The sequence below is a fragment of the Phlebotomus argentipes genome, unplaced genomic scaffold (assembly GCF_947086385.1).
Source record: "Phlebotomus argentipes unplaced genomic scaffold, Phlebotomus argentipes genome assembly scaffold_4, whole genome shotgun sequence".
NCBI classification, from domain to species: Eukaryota; Metazoa; Arthropoda; class Insecta; order Diptera; family Psychodidae; genus Phlebotomus; species Phlebotomus argentipes.
In genome coordinates, this window is record NW_026776174.1 from 1,805,393 (window position 1) to 1,820,072 (window position 14,680).

The 14,680-nt window shown below is 40.2% G+C and overlaps 3 protein-coding genes across 3 annotated transcripts in view; 1 reads left to right on the plus strand and 2 right to left on the minus strand.

Moving 5' to 3' along the window:
- Window positions 1-1,815, minus strand: part of LOC132258089 (protein dead ringer) — a 60,301-nt gene extending 58,486 nt beyond the window's left edge. Inside the window, exons 1-2 of the mRNA XM_059755197.1 lie at window positions 881-1,815; window positions 10-213 (exon numbers count right to left, since the gene is read on the minus strand). Of these exons, the coding sequence (XP_059611180.1) occupies window positions 10-63 (54 nt within the window). The 5' untranslated portion in view covers window positions 64-213; window positions 881-1,815. The remainder of the gene's footprint in view (window positions 1-9; window positions 214-880) is intronic.
- Window positions 1,816-6,956: 5,141 nt separating this feature from the next.
- On the plus strand, window positions 6,957-8,310 carry LOC132258067 (adenosine deaminase-like protein). The gene is made up of 4 exons (XM_059755170.1): window positions 6,957-7,122; window positions 7,202-7,338; window positions 7,395-8,055; window positions 8,114-8,310. Exons 1-4 carry the CDS (start codon window positions 7,096-7,098, stop codon window positions 8,306-8,308), a joined length of 1,020 nt encoding a protein of 339 aa, XP_059611153.1. The 5' UTR covers window positions 6,957-7,095; the 3' UTR covers window positions 8,309-8,310.
- A 1-nt stretch (window position 8,311) lies between these two features.
- LOC132258068 (27 kDa hemolymph protein-like) lies at window positions 8,312-14,641 on the minus strand. Its single transcript, XM_059755171.1, has 5 exons — window positions 14,224-14,641; window positions 13,548-13,641; window positions 9,914-10,529; window positions 9,705-9,840; window positions 8,312-9,000 (listed from the first exon to the last, which is right to left on the minus strand). Exons 2-5 carry the CDS (start codon window positions 13,594-13,596, stop codon window positions 8,908-8,910), a joined length of 894 nt encoding a protein of 297 aa, XP_059611154.1. The 5' UTR covers window positions 13,597-13,641; window positions 14,224-14,641; the 3' UTR covers window positions 8,312-8,907.
- Window positions 14,642-14,680: the final 39 nt, after the last annotated feature.

A 14,680-nucleotide genomic window follows, 5' to 3' on the forward strand; every position in this document is an offset into this window, starting at 1 on the left:
TGTGCTTACCATTGGAGAATCGTCACCTAAATCTGAGTCTCTGTCGATCCGTCCGCCGTCCATAGCAACATAAACAGGGACGGGATCACGATTTTTCACGCGAATTTTGTTAAGTTTTGAGCGCGAGCCTCTCAACAGGGGCTCGCTTTACTTCCGTGACAGAAAAAATCCTTTTGAACGTTTAGTGATTTAGCGAGGAAGTGGTGAAAATCACTGAAAAAAAATACATCAAGAGAAAATAGATTAGAAATTTCATTACAAAGACTTTTAAAAAAAATATTTTCTATACACGGATTTTGGGGCGGGATTTCTCAAAAGTCACCGCACTAACTTGAGCGCCAGTGAATGAACTTGAAAATATGGTGAAGAGAGAGAAAAAAAAACTTGCCAATATTCTCAAATTAATTTCCAGTCCAAACTAGGGAAAACCCCACAAAACGGTAATTAATACTGTCTCTCTTGAACCCCAAAATGCCGACCGATGAAGACAATCGCCCATGAGGAAATGAATGGAGGTAACTTTTCGGCACACATTCACATTGAGTTTTCTCGGTGAGAAATCTCAAGTGCCGGAGAGTAGTGAACTCTGTATTGCGAGTGGTCAAGGGACCTCAATGAGCCACCTTTTCATGCCCAGCATGGCCATTTGGCGCACACATCCTCGCGCTTAGCAGGCGTCGAAGGAGCGAAAAGGACCTCTGCGTTTTCCTCGAAAATCACAACATGTCGATTGTCTTCTCTTCCGAACTGCAAAACTTGGACTTTAGTCACATGTTTTCTGCATCAAAGCATCAAGCTCGGAATTCAAATGCAGTTTGACAACTTTTATATCAATTTAATTGCTGATTTCATATGAAATGGAGGCTGATAAAGTATTTACCGATATCGTCAAACGGCTATCCAAGCGATCAACTTGATCTGGTCTGCACAAAAAGAGCTCAGTGAATTATATTTTATATAGAGTTTACAGTGATTTTCACATTAAACAATCTCCGCAAACTGTCACAAATGCTTCTGGGGTGATTAATAAGCACAATATTTCATATAACTTCTAAGTCACTAATCACCTTTTTCATGTGATTCACCTTGACCGTGAATATTTGCTCTCTCCCTCGCTCAAAAACAAAGTTAATTGTCTCAGAAAAGCCACACTGCTGAACCACATGCAATATTGCCTTATCTCCACTTGAGTCTTTTTTTTGACAATAAATTGTTCAATATTATTTTTTCAAGTCCTCCACCGCCTTCGACTCACAACATATAAAACAGTGTCTTATCTCTTTCGCTACATAAATGAAAGTAATTGATAAAATTAAAAAATGGCACTATACACTTTATCAACTTTCAAACAATCTAATAATTATTTCCTGTTCTTTTCCTCTTCTTTTTTTCTCTGTTTGTGGCAATGTCACAATTTCTGCATCGCTTTCTGCACAGATTCTCACAACTTCCAACTCATCGTCAGACCCACCAATTATGGGGATTGAGTGACAAATCCCTTTGCAAAGACTGATCAATACTATACAGATTTGCCGTTGAAACACTGCGATAAAAGTGCGATACGCTTACATCGACGTACACAACGCGAATGACTTCGGGCGCCTTCTTTGCATTCCCAAGTCTCTGTTGGATATGCTCAAGCGCGCGCTCTTCCTCGCCACACCAATGCTGTCTCACACTGTGACTTGGACTGGCTGTGTGTGAGAGTTTGCCGGGGTAACAGCATGACTGTGGGTACCCCACTCGAGAGCCTCTGAGCACACGGCTTCCGGATCCAATCGGAGCGTCAGGTCTCCGACCACGTTACCACCTCTGGGCGTTAACAAAATATGTTAATTAGTTTCATGTCAAAACTATTCTCTCGCACGAATAATAGCTGCAATATGGAATAAAATGATATGGAAAATCCCTCTCTGACCACGTCCAGACGCCAAATTCCCTCCGCGCCAGACACCATTAAGTCCTGCAGAGCCTTCCCCTGAAGAAATATATCCTCAAATCACTGTCTCGCGCCAGTATTTGTGCATGTGCGCTGCGTTGAAAATTGTAAAAACAAATAAAACATTTTACAAGTCACTAGCAGGGAAGTTTTCAAGTAATTCATTGAGCAAATTCAAATTGACTGCCATCGAGTAAACCACTTCCATGAATAGTTTATTGTATATATGTTTTAATAAAATACCTTCGTGTAACTCACGAATTATACGCTAAACTCCACAGAAAACCTTTGTGTTGAAAACTTATGATTTGCAAGAAGTTTTTGAACAAAATTTCGAGTTTGAAGAAAAATTTCAAATGTTCTTCTGAATTATTTTCTTGATTATTTTCCAAATAAAAAGAAGTGTTTCATAAAGTTGTTTAAAAACTTACAGAAATCGGCTTGAAAGTCTGCAAAATCGTCAATATAAAAGAAGAAACTTCCTGAAGGGATGAAATCCAGCATCCCTCCAGAGAAAAACTGGTTCAACTTGATATTTTGAATTCTAATTAGATATCGGAAAATCAATTGAAAAGCATCAAGAAAGGAACAATGGCAGAGAAGGGTCTAGAGAATATTAATTGACAAATATTTTCCTTCTCTTCCACAACGAGCAACTCCAAATCGTCAATCTCCTTGAAAATACTCTATTGACTCTTCGTCTCAGAGTCTTTCACACTTATTGTTGGGACAAAAGGAGACGAGAGATCCTTTTTTCCCTCATTGCATGGCAACTTGTTTGTGTTACAACCATATGGTGACCACATTTTATCTCCATCGTTGGCTCTCGCCTCGTCCTTCGACTCCTAATTATCTTTCTTCTGTACACTTTTTTATTTTTCTTAAATTCAAATCACAATTTTCCCCCGAAGAGGCGAAATCAACTTGAGAACTTCCATTGACATTTCCCTTCAATAATTCACTCTTCATTTGACACCGCGCTGATAAAGTGAAAATGTTCATTTTCCACTTCTTTTTCCTCACCTCCAACGCCGTTCTCGTCCCTCTTTCGCGCCACGCTCCACTCCAATATCATTTACACCACATCTTCTGAGAGTGGCGAGAGCGAAAGAATGGATAAATGAGACCTTCAACGAGATGTGGTCTTGTTCAGAGGGGGGAAAAAAGAAGGCCAAAGAAGTGTCTTATCTCTCGAGCTACACACCAATTTCTCAATTACACGTCGATCACCACTTAGCAGTGTCTTTTTGCTCGCCTTCTGTCTCCCCGACACCCGCTCGCAAATGCTCTTGTCGTCTCTCTAAACAATATATTGTTGAAAAATAATGAGGAGATAATTTGTATTATTCTCCCAATATTACACACGTTACATCGAGCTTGTATTGGAACCCATAAAACAAATTCCCACTTTGCAACGCTTCTTCATTTCCATCGAGACTTCACTCCCTCCTCAATACCACCTATTTTTTTCCTTCACTCCACCAACTCAATGAGAGACTGCCGAAGAATTTTTCGTAGTCGCTTGGAGAGAAGTGAGGCAAAATACGCCAACGCTCCTCGGGACTCATTCCATGTACTCAATGATTAATAGATAATAATATTTAAGTCAAATAAACGGACGAATTGTACATCAATTGAAAATACATAGCATACATTAAGTACTATATGATGGAATTGTGGGCACAGGATGTGCAAAACGAGATGCTTATGCGCATGAATCGCTGGATTTTGGCCACCGCGGCTGAGACACTGTGTGAACAGACTGGGTGAGAAGTGAGAAGGAAAACCAATAACACCCAGGATAGGAATCTATACAAATATTCGCGCTATACAACTTCCCCTCATTGACCTCCCGCGCAGCCCCCAGAAGGCGCACATTCAGCCTCACAATCATTCATTAGGCATCCGCAACCACTCATCATGTCATCCCCCAAATTCGACTGGGAGAGAAAGAGAATATCACCATTTGAATGTGATACTTTGTGGCACAGTCACAATAGCCGAGCTAGAATTCTCCTTCGCGCAATTCGATTATCACTAATCCACATCGCAAATTTGCAACCTAAAAACCTAGAATGGGATTTAAATGAAATAAAAGTAATATAAGAAATTTCCATAATCTCATCATTATCGACAGTCAACATTTTTCCCATCCATACCTTTTTTTTATTCTTCTGCTTCCACTGCGTCAATTCTGTTCCAATTTCAAGCGAATTCATTACACGGAATCATCTTAACCAATGGCAAAGGAATTTTTTTTCTCTCAACTTTACTTCATAGAATAATCGTAGATTATCTCTCTCTCTCCTCAATGTAATTGGAAGAAATAAATTGTATAGGTTGCAATTTTCTCTATCTTATGAATAAAGAATAAATATATATAAGATAGTATAATTGAAATTTTTCTCCACTTCTCAGAAAACACTGTACAAAACCATTATTAATGCACTCTTCCCATATTTATAAGAAAAAGATTACTTCATTCCGAAGGAGGGTCTTGAGTTCATTCGCATTTCTGATTCGATGAACCTCTCTCCCGACACTGTATTTTATTAATCTGTGAAAAGGGGAAAATGGAAAACATCAAAACTGACGTGCACGAAGCTTTATATTGCAATTGCCAGCGAAATGTCTTATGAATTTAACGGCGGAATTCACGGTTTTTCGCAAGCCGAGAAATTCGACAAGATCATTAAGTGCATCTGCAATGTCATCACCTTTCAGCGCGATGACTCAAGAAGAAGATCAACAACCCTGAAATTCTCCTTCTCTTCCAGACTGCAATTTGTCCCTGGATCAAACCACAATTTTAATCAATCGCATGATTTATCATGTAATTTATCTTACACTCGACAATTAGTAAATATCTACCATATACAAATTGAGGAGCTATTAAATTAATACCTCATTAAACAATGGATAATAATGTGAAAATAATGTTGAAGTCAGTTTTCCATTTGGCTAATTGAATCAGCACCGAAAGCTTTATAATCTTTGTAATAGAAAATTATTAAATTTTAATCACCGCACTTATGTATATTGGCTTTTTTGAGTATTATTTTGCACAATTCCTCTCATAATGTCGATACACATGGAATTACATGAAATCAACAGTAGAATATTGTGTAATTTGATGGCGTCTTGGCGACCAAATAATCCGACAAACTAACGCAATTATTGCTTTCTTCGATCCTCACCACCGAGAAAACTCCACGAAGATCGCGGTTCACTAAGCAACTTGTGATGCTCGCTTTTGGTTAAGTTCTTCGCAAATTCTATTCACACAACAATTCAATGCTTGGATTCTCAAAAACTACACCTTGACAGCTGATTTTTTAAAGGAAATCCGGAAAATTATGCGCCAATTGAATGACACTTCAAGTGGATTCCGAAAAATGATTTCAAAATTAATTAACCCATAAATCCAATCAAATATTCAGCCCAAAGCATCTATTGTCAGTCATAGAGGCCGAAAACTTTATCGGGCATCTGCGAGATTGAGCAACTGGTGAAATTATCGTGAAAGTCGAGGCGTGCTTGGCAGACATTGTGCAAATTGTGAATGGATCATTTGCAGACTCCCTTTGCTCCCAATATCTGACTGCGAGCCTCTCTCTCTCTCTCACTTTTCCCTCGGCCTCCCCCTCACTCGGAATGGTCTCATAGCACTTAGCCAGCCCAATATTAACTGATGAGATGTAATTCATCTCGTGAATCATTAATCAAAGTGCCGATTATTTAACTGTTGTTCCACACTCCAAATGTAGAGTGTGTAAATGCGATCAAATAACTTAAGCGAGAGTGCGAAGGAGGCACGCTTGGCGCGCGAGCGAGAGGGATAGCGCTGAAATTAACTACGTTGGCTTTAGCAAAACACACACAGCCAGCCAGCCAGAGCCAAAAGCATCCCGAGAGGCGGCGATGGAGATTAGGAGGAAAAAAGCGTATTGGAAACGTGAAAAAAGGGGTGAATTATTGGATTGGCGCTCTCCGGAAGGGAATTCCGTTACTTCTCGGGCGCTCCAGCAACACCGCGTGACACCACAAATTGCTGGCGCGGAGAGGAGAAAAATTTCATTATACTTTAATTATGCTTTCCCAATATTGACACGACTTATCCCTTGTACAGTGCTGTTGACACACCGAAATAAATATCGTGAAATAATGCTCTTGTGACGATACTTGTTATATATGAAAATTATGTCTCTCTCCCCACACACACTTTTTTTCTCACGACCTCACAATACTCGTTATGATTTATTCAGCAAATAATAATTGTCAGTTAATGTGAACGATGCCCGATTTCTGAGGAATCGGGCTTGTCGGGAAATTCCCTGAATATGGACATCAATCCGAATTGCAGTCTTTCATTTCAGACTTAAACATGCACTAAAGATGCATCTTAAGCAAGAAATATACAAGCTTAAAATCTATCTCAAGCACAGATAAATATTATCCTTATATTCTTAACTTATTATGAATACATCGAAACACTTGAGTTCATTGACTTCACAGTCGTCAAAGTCTGAGAATCCCGATTTTCATGAGCCAAAACGGTTTATCAGGTGTTTTCTAGAGTCTTTCGCCTTCACCATGTCGCTGATGGAGTCTTCCATTTATGAATATTGATTTAGTAATTAAACACCCAATCAAATCAAACAGTGTAGTTTCCTTTGAAATCGTGCCCGCGCGTGATTGTCGTGACACCGCGAGACAATAAATAGTGTCCGGGAAGTGAGATTTAGCGTTCAAATAAAACACACGCGATCACAAGAAGCGTAAGAAATTGGTAAGAAATTATTTATCAATTCAGAAGAAGTCGAAATCACTAAATATCACAAAATATGCAGTAAGAAAATTAAGATAAGGTTCAATTTGTATTTCAAATACAACTTGTGAGTCGAAAATGTTTTGAAATCGTAAAAAATATCTCAAAACATCTCAAAATCTTTTTATTTAATGCATTTTTGAATTTTTCAAAATAATTGTGGGCAAAATCGTTAGTCTTGTTGTCCATTTAAAGCTCCACATCCAGCGCCACCTAGAGATTCGATGTAAAAATTCCGTTCGGAAATTGAAGGTGTTCACGAGCGGATTGTGACAATGAAAGCCATTTAACAGCATTTGTTTATACAAAAACGCCGCATGAGAAAAGCATGGATTGCAAAAGTATTCCTAAAATTGTGAGTATTGCACGAATTACTACATAATTTAGCAAAGAAGACAGTTGGGAAAGCGTAGCTAATTATCAGCACTTTTCAGGAGCTTCATGCTCACCTCAATGGCAGTCTCAGCAACGCAAACATCTTGGAATTGCATCAAATGAAATATCCCCGGAACGATCAGGATGTCAATTCCGAAGCCTACAAGGTGGAGAAGGAACTTCTGGACTTGACACAGTAAGCATATTGTGCAGTGCTGAAGGCGCAATTCTATGGGATTCTTTATTCAACAGGTGTTTTGTAAAGTTCAAATACGCTCACGACTTAACGGACTGTCCTGAGAGACTGGCCAGAGCCACTGAGAACGTGATCCGGGACTTTGCAGTGGACAATGTGGTGTATTTGGAGATCAGGACAACGCCTCGAGCCACTGATTTTATGTCCAGGGAAACTTACTTGTCCACTGTTTGTGAAAGCATCCGCAAAGGCGTGGAGAAACATCCCGGAATCCTCGTGAAGTTAATTCCTTCCATCGATCGCTCGAAGGGCGTCGCAGTTGCCGAAGAAACCGTTCTGCTCGCTGTGAAGATGAAGGAGAAATATCCTGATTTGATCGTTGGCATTGATTTGAGTGGAAATCCAGAGAATACAGAGTTTAGGGATTTCCAAGGAGTGCTGGAGAAAGCAAGAAATTCAGGTCTGAAGCTCGCTCTTCACTGCGCAGAGACGACAGGAACAGTTGCGGAGAATCTGGAGATGCTGCAATTCGGGATGGATCGCATTGGACACGGAACATTTATGGATGAGAGTTCAGAGACGTGGAAAATGCTGCTGGACAAGAAAATCCTCGTGGAATGCTGTGTCAGCAGCAATCTCAAGTGCGGAACTGTGTCTCATGTTGAGAATCATCACATCGGGAAGCTCTTGGAGGCTCGCCATCCGGTGGCAATTTGCGTAAGTCTCGCGTGAATGCAATAAATTCTGCAAGCTTCGTAATTCATCGTAATTTCAGACTGATGACTTTGGCGTTTTCAACACCAGCTTGAGCAGGGAAATCGAATTGTGTGCCAAGACCTTCAATTTACCCCGCGATGCCATCGAGGAAATCACAGTGAACAGCATCAGACACTCTTTCGCAAGTGCCAACGAGAAATCTCGCCTCCAGTCACTTGTCCACGATTTCTACAGACAACAGTCTTGTGGGTAAATATTTCGCATATAAATTACACATTTATTATTGATTTTACATGACGCCATAGAGAAAGAGTATTGCAGAATAATTCTCAGGGAAAAAAAAGAACGGAAAAACACACCCGCAAAAAGGAGGCAACGTCAATTATACATATATATATACAGGAATATTTCAAGAGTGCGCGAGGAAAGGAAGAAAAAATTGTTCTTAACCATTAATTCCAAGATAATAAAGAAAATACTCAACTAATCTGTAAAACATCCAGAAAAATGTGATTTCAACTTATCTCTAACAAACATTCCAAGGTGTAAAAAATAGTAAATCTTCTCCATTTAACATCGATACTTCTGCCTTCTTCTTCATCTCTCAATTCAACTGCCAATTAATGTAATTAGACGACACACATAAATCTTTTTTTTTGTTTTTATATAGAGACTGAGAGAGACTTTTCTCTTTGCTCTCTCATGCAATGAATGTGATTTTCTAACGTGGGAATTTTTCTACTGTCCAAAGTGCCTTTCACTTTTCATCCTATCTTTGTATTCAGCTTGTTCTGCTCATGAGGATCACAGTCAATATGCGAAATCTCGAATATTTTTCTCTCTCTCTTAAATTCATAGCAGATATTTGGCCACATTGGCCAGCAGAGCAGCGCCAAGAATGACATGCGAAGCCCTTGAACTCTCCGCACTATTGGCTCGTCCCTTCTGAAAGTGGAGATAAATTAAAACATTAACAGTGATCAGAATTTGTGAACATGATAGAGACATTTAGAAAAAAATACGAAGCAGAGAACATAGACTAAATCGTTTCCTGTGTGAATCAACACATAAAAAATGACATTGAACGCCACTGATAAAACATGAGTATTTGTTAGAATTCCATCCACATTAAATGCATTTGTAATCTCAGGTTTTATTTACACATCAACTCTGCCCAATGTCATGCACTATGAAATCTCATAAAATCACTGAAATCATTACCAATTAAAATATATCGACAATTGATGAAGTTATGCAACTAATCTCTATAGATATCATGAACAAGAGCATGACCCAATTGAGAATAAAAGCGTTTTTCGCGATGAAACATGATAAATCTCCTACATTTTATGGTTTAACTATATTTTAACTAATTGACATCATGCCTTGTTGCTTCCTTTATTGCACTTCATATGAATTAATACCAAATATCGTCCTTAGACAGTGATTTTAAACATCCGAGATGATTTATCAATGTTATTTCCTAACCCATAAAACCTGTATAAATCTTTTTGTGCTGCTAAATTTTTTTCCTCAAATGCCTTAATGCTGCCAGACGTGATCTTTTTCTCTGTCTTTATCAATTTCGTGTGTTGATTGCCACATAAAAAGAACAGAAAAAGCATCTCTAAAACAACACGATTACTCACATTTATTGAAGTGACGTTCTGGCATGGTGTATTATTGCGAATAAACTTGAAGGCAGAATCCACGAGATTAGCTGGTGTGGATTCCTCACACTTCTCCAACTCCATCACCACGCACATTTGCAGCCTTTCCATGTCACTAATAGGAAAATAATAATAACGAGATTTTAATCATATTTTCCCGCTTGCAAGGAGCGAAATATTGAACTCACTGGCATTGATCAGGACCAAAGACAAACTTCGGCAAATTGTCGAGTGACATCGGTTCATTGCTGATGGTATTGACGCGATCAAAGACCTTCGGGAAGGTCTTGTTGAAGCACTCAATCATGCCATCCTTGCGCTCCTGGAAACACTCTGGGCCCTTCTCAGCAATGAACAGCGCAATCTGATCGCCATCCTTGTGACACACGAATCCCAGCAGACTGTTGCTGATGTTTGTGTACACTTCCTTGTGTGAAATCTCTTCGTTGGTGAGACAAGGCTCCAGCACCTTGGAGAAGTTCATGAAGCATTCACTGGCAACGTGGCGCTTTCGACAGTACTTGTTGAACACCGTGTCCAGTTCACCGTTCGGCTGCGCCTTCTCAATCTCCTCAGTCAGCGAGGAAAAGTTGAAAAGCGTCGTCATGCACTCCATCAACTGTCCAGCAGCCTCTTCGATCGCCTCAAAGGCCGCATCGCTTCCGGACACGGTGTTGCACTTATCCTTGGCCAGCTTCCTGATGTCCTCAATCGGCGCCGTCATGTTGTTCAAATTCGTCGGCAAGAGACCCTCGGGCAGTTGCGACTTCAGGCCATCGAGATCCAAATTCTGACCCAAACTCGCTGCAAAGACGAACAAAATTCATACGATGAGCAATTTATTAACACATCAAAATTGCAAGTTTGATCATAACGACCGATAAGAGACAATTACTCAGTTTCTGTCTCAATATATTTACACGCTAATCAATCGCCACTGTCGTTGATGTGAAATTGCGAGTGAAAAATTTCCCCCATTCATCGCGCGCGCATCCCATTCAAAAGCACCCCCCAATTTATTGCTCATTTGTCGTTCAATTCATAAAAATTACACTCTGAGGACACAATTGATAGAATAAAAATGCGTAAATAAATGAGAATTTATAGCAGTAATAAAGAAGAGCGCTGAAAATTGAATTTCACTCTACAAGAAAAAAAGTATTCATGCATCATTTTGATGGAATGCGCCAGTGATGCCTTTATTTGAGGGCGTTGTGCATTTTATTAAATTCAAAAGATAAACAATACAGTAAATCTCCACCTCGCCTCCAACTTCCCTTCCTTCTTTCTCTCTCTCTTGTCAGTCGCCTTGTCTTTGCAAGCAGTTTCCACTCCCAACCATGTGTCTCTTCATCAATAGAGCAATCCCATTCGGAGCGCACAAACAAAACAAGAACTGGAAATATCAAATGTGCGAATATCTTTTCTTCCTTCGCGCGCTCACATATTCTTATCCATATAAATGCGTCAACATTCGTGACAAGAAAACCTCAAAATCGCGTGATGTGAGTTCATTTGATATGAAAAAAAGGGAAAGAATTTTATTTGTGCTCTTCTCAGCCACCACACAGTGTGTGTTAATACCTTTTGCCCAAAAAAAAGGGAATCGAAATTGTTACACCATTCTTCTTGTGCCAGCAAGTCACCCTTAACTTTTTCTTCTCACCCACTCAACGCGAAAAGCCACTTCCAACATTAATTTTCTATTCATGGCTCAAATTTATTATTCGTCCTCCCAACGCGCCCCAGAGAGAGAGAGAGAAAAAGAAATTCAGGAAGTCACACAAATTCAATATTTTTTCACCTTCCCTTTTGCCAACACTAATTTTCACTCCTGGGTGTTCTGACACACAGTCGAAGGAAGAAAATGGAATATTCTACTCAGTTTATGAGTGACCCAGAGTCATTAAATGGAAAACATCCACAAAATCCACCTCAAAAGTCAAGTGATTTTTCACAACCACTCAACCCAAAACTTAAGTTTCTGTCGACGACCAAAAAAAAAGCGCTCAATTAGTGCTGGAGGAACACACAAGGCTAACACCTTTAAAGCGTCTTCAGACATGCGAATGATGTATGGTGGAAAAGGCAGTGTCAAAGTCCAAGAGATTGAAATAATAAAGCACACTATAAGAGTCACGAGTAATTGTGAGCATTCATCAATATTTTCCACTTTGGCCCGCAATGTGGTGACAACACATCGAAGCCCGTCGACTTTTTACATCATTTGATACCGATAATTTTATATCACTCAACCTCCTTTGTTTAATCCTCCGCGCTTTGTCGCTTGTATTTGAATCACTCTTCTCCAACTACAATTTGTTCCCATGCGATTGATTGAGTGTGAATGCGCCGTTTTGTTATTTCAAATGAAAAATCCCCCCCACCCCATTTTTTTGCTCTACTCTAGAGTAGAGTGTGAAACACCCCACACAACAAATTGAACTTTACCTCCTGAGAGCTGATTACGAACACAGCATTGATGTCATTAACTTTTAATACATACAATCTGAAAAGCACATCTCAATACAATTGCCCGATAACAATTCCAGATTTTATACTTTGTCCCACTTGACTCTTGTTGCCTGTTGCACGTATAATTAAATTCCATCGAGACTCTCTTGGCTTCTAAAATGTGTTCTAAATTGATTTGCTGACAAGATTCACTCTGTGAAATCATTCCACAGCAAGAATTTCTCTTGGGAGCTTCGCTTCTTTCTTCTCTTTTTTTTTCTCATAATACACAACATTCAACCCTCGGCTTTTCGTGTCATAAAACAATTACACATGTAACTCTTTTACTGTATGACACACCCTCATAGTTTGTCCATTTAGTCATCTTCGCAAGGGAAGCGAAACTAGCGAATTATGACTAATTGACTTCTTGTTGTGTGTTAAAAAAAAGGTGCCTTTAGCGGAGGAAAATTTCGACAACGCGCGAAAGGTCATCAGTGCCCACTTTTCCAATGTTTCCAATTAGATTTTGGCTAATTCTCAAGGTCCAAAAACAGGGTGGAGCAATTGAAGAAGCGTCACTCACATTTTTCAACTCTACAGAGACAGAGAAAGTAAACGAAGAGAATCTTCAGAAAGCATTTTATCAAAACAATAGCAGAGAACATACCAAATGCAGTTCATCAACCCAAATGTTTGCTCACAAAGACTCTACATTATTAGTTTGTATGTTAGAAACTTATCTCTGACAGCATCTTTACATTGAACAACATCAAAAGCTAAGATTGTTTTCAACAATTCTTGAAGTAAATTAAGAGCTCGAGTTTGTACCTAAAATTGCCACACTTTCTTACTTAATTATCAGGAATCTACAGTAAAACGGAGTGGATTTATATTTAAAAGAGAGGAAGAAAAGATAAGATAGTAAACTTTAGTACAGATAAGCAAACATTGAGATTTTTGCTACCAACACAAAATTGAAAAATTCAATTTAAATCAATCAAGGAATATTTCTAACAAATCAGATAATTTTTTTTAAAGAGGAAATCGAGAAAATATTTCTCAGAAGTTTCAAAATGAAGCAACATTAGCACAATTGTGCGTTTCAATAGAAAACCAACGTTTTTCCAGCAATTTGTAAAAAGAGCAATTTCCATGCTAATTTGCACTCAATTCATTCTAAAAATCACCCGAAAATTAATCATTATGATGATGATTTTGCCTTGGTCAGCACTCTGGCCTTTCCAATGGACGTGAAATCGTGTGACAAAGTCGCTTATCACCGATAAAAATTACAGCACACGAATTTTTTCCGTGGCCAGAGTGCATTTGGGGCGTGTTGTTTTTTTTCGGGAGAAGGTTACTCACCAGAGATCATGAGGAATATTCCCAGGAAAATGCCAATTGATCGAGCCATGTCTGATTGGTGGCTTGGAGGAGAAAATCACTGCTGGCCGGAGATCTGCGGGATACATTGGATTGATGAGTTAATGTGAGGGAAAAGGCATGAGAAAACATGAGGGCAAGTGTGTAGTTTAATTCGTCTTTTGTGCGCGATAACACACTCTTGTCGCATTCTTCTGCCTCTCTCCCTCTCTCTCCCTCCTGTCCCGCCTCGGGCGCGCGCTGGCCAGTGTGCCGAAGGTCACCGGGCAGCTGCTGTCCTGGTGGGATTTCCTCCTTTGCCGAGCGAGTGGCCTTTGGAACACTTTCAGGTATCAATTGTTAATGCCGTGCACACGTAGCGTGAGAATGGCAATTTGTGGCGAAGCGTGAGATTTTTCCCGGCTGCGATTCCTCAAGGTGAGAGCATCACCCGAGTGCGCCTCCCTCTGGCCAGCAATCCTCCGTGCCGGGGCCAATTGACAGAGGCGCACACTGAAGCGTGATATTTGCCCTTTGACTCTCAGGGTGACGAGCACAATTCGCCCCACATTCACAATTTCCCACACACACTGCTCCTGCGGACAAGTGTCCGGCGATCTCGGCGAGGGAGAGAGAGGATGCGCTTCTCCTGGAAACAAAACAGCAGGAAGCCCCTTACACTCAATACACGGAGATCCGCGGGACTCCAAAAGCTCACGTCCGGACACTTCGACACTCCACGACACACTGACTCGGCAGCTCTGCGTCAGTCGGTCGCTCAGCGACTCTCTTGCATAAAGTCAACTGTTACGTTTCCTGCATCCATAGAACGCCTTGGGCCGCCCCACTCAACACCCCCCGCGATACTCGCGTTGCCCAGGAAATGACTGGCGAGATTCTCAACCCTAACCTCACACTCAGCGTCTTTGGGGCCCCAGAAGACTGCCAGCAAACACTATTCCCCACTCTACTGAATCCCCAGCACAGTTCTGCTAGCTCGTGAGAGCAAATGTTTTGGCTACTAAGCGTGTAAAAGGTGGAAAATGTAGAAAATACAAAATCTGCGGGTGTCAAAAAAACACGGCTGAAAAACTTCTTGAAAAAAGTGTTGCATCATTGCACTCCACAACTCCAGT

Coding starts and splice junctions, on each gene's coding strand:
- LOC132258067 (XM_059755170.1), top strand. CDS start 7,096: ATGGATTGCAAAAGTATTCCTAAAATT. Junction 7,123..7,201: donor GCAAAAGTATTCCTAAAATT/GTGAGTATTGCA, acceptor AGCACTTTTCAG/GAGCTTCATGCTCACCTCAA. Junction 7,339..7,394: donor GAACTTCTGGACTTGACACA/GTAAGCATATTG, acceptor TTTATTCAACAG/GTGTTTTGTAAAGTTCAAAT.
- LOC132258068 (XM_059755171.1), bottom strand. CDS start 13,596: ATGGCTCGATCAATTGGCATTTTCCTGGGAATATTCCTCATGATCTCT. Junction 10,530..13,547: donor AATATTCCTCATGATCTCTG/GTGAGTAACCTT, acceptor TCGTCTTTGCAG/CGAGTTTGGGTCAGAATTTG. Junction 9,841..9,913: donor TTTGGTCCTGATCAATGCCA/GTGAGTTCAATA, acceptor TTTTCCTATTAG/TGACATGGAAAGGCTGCAAA.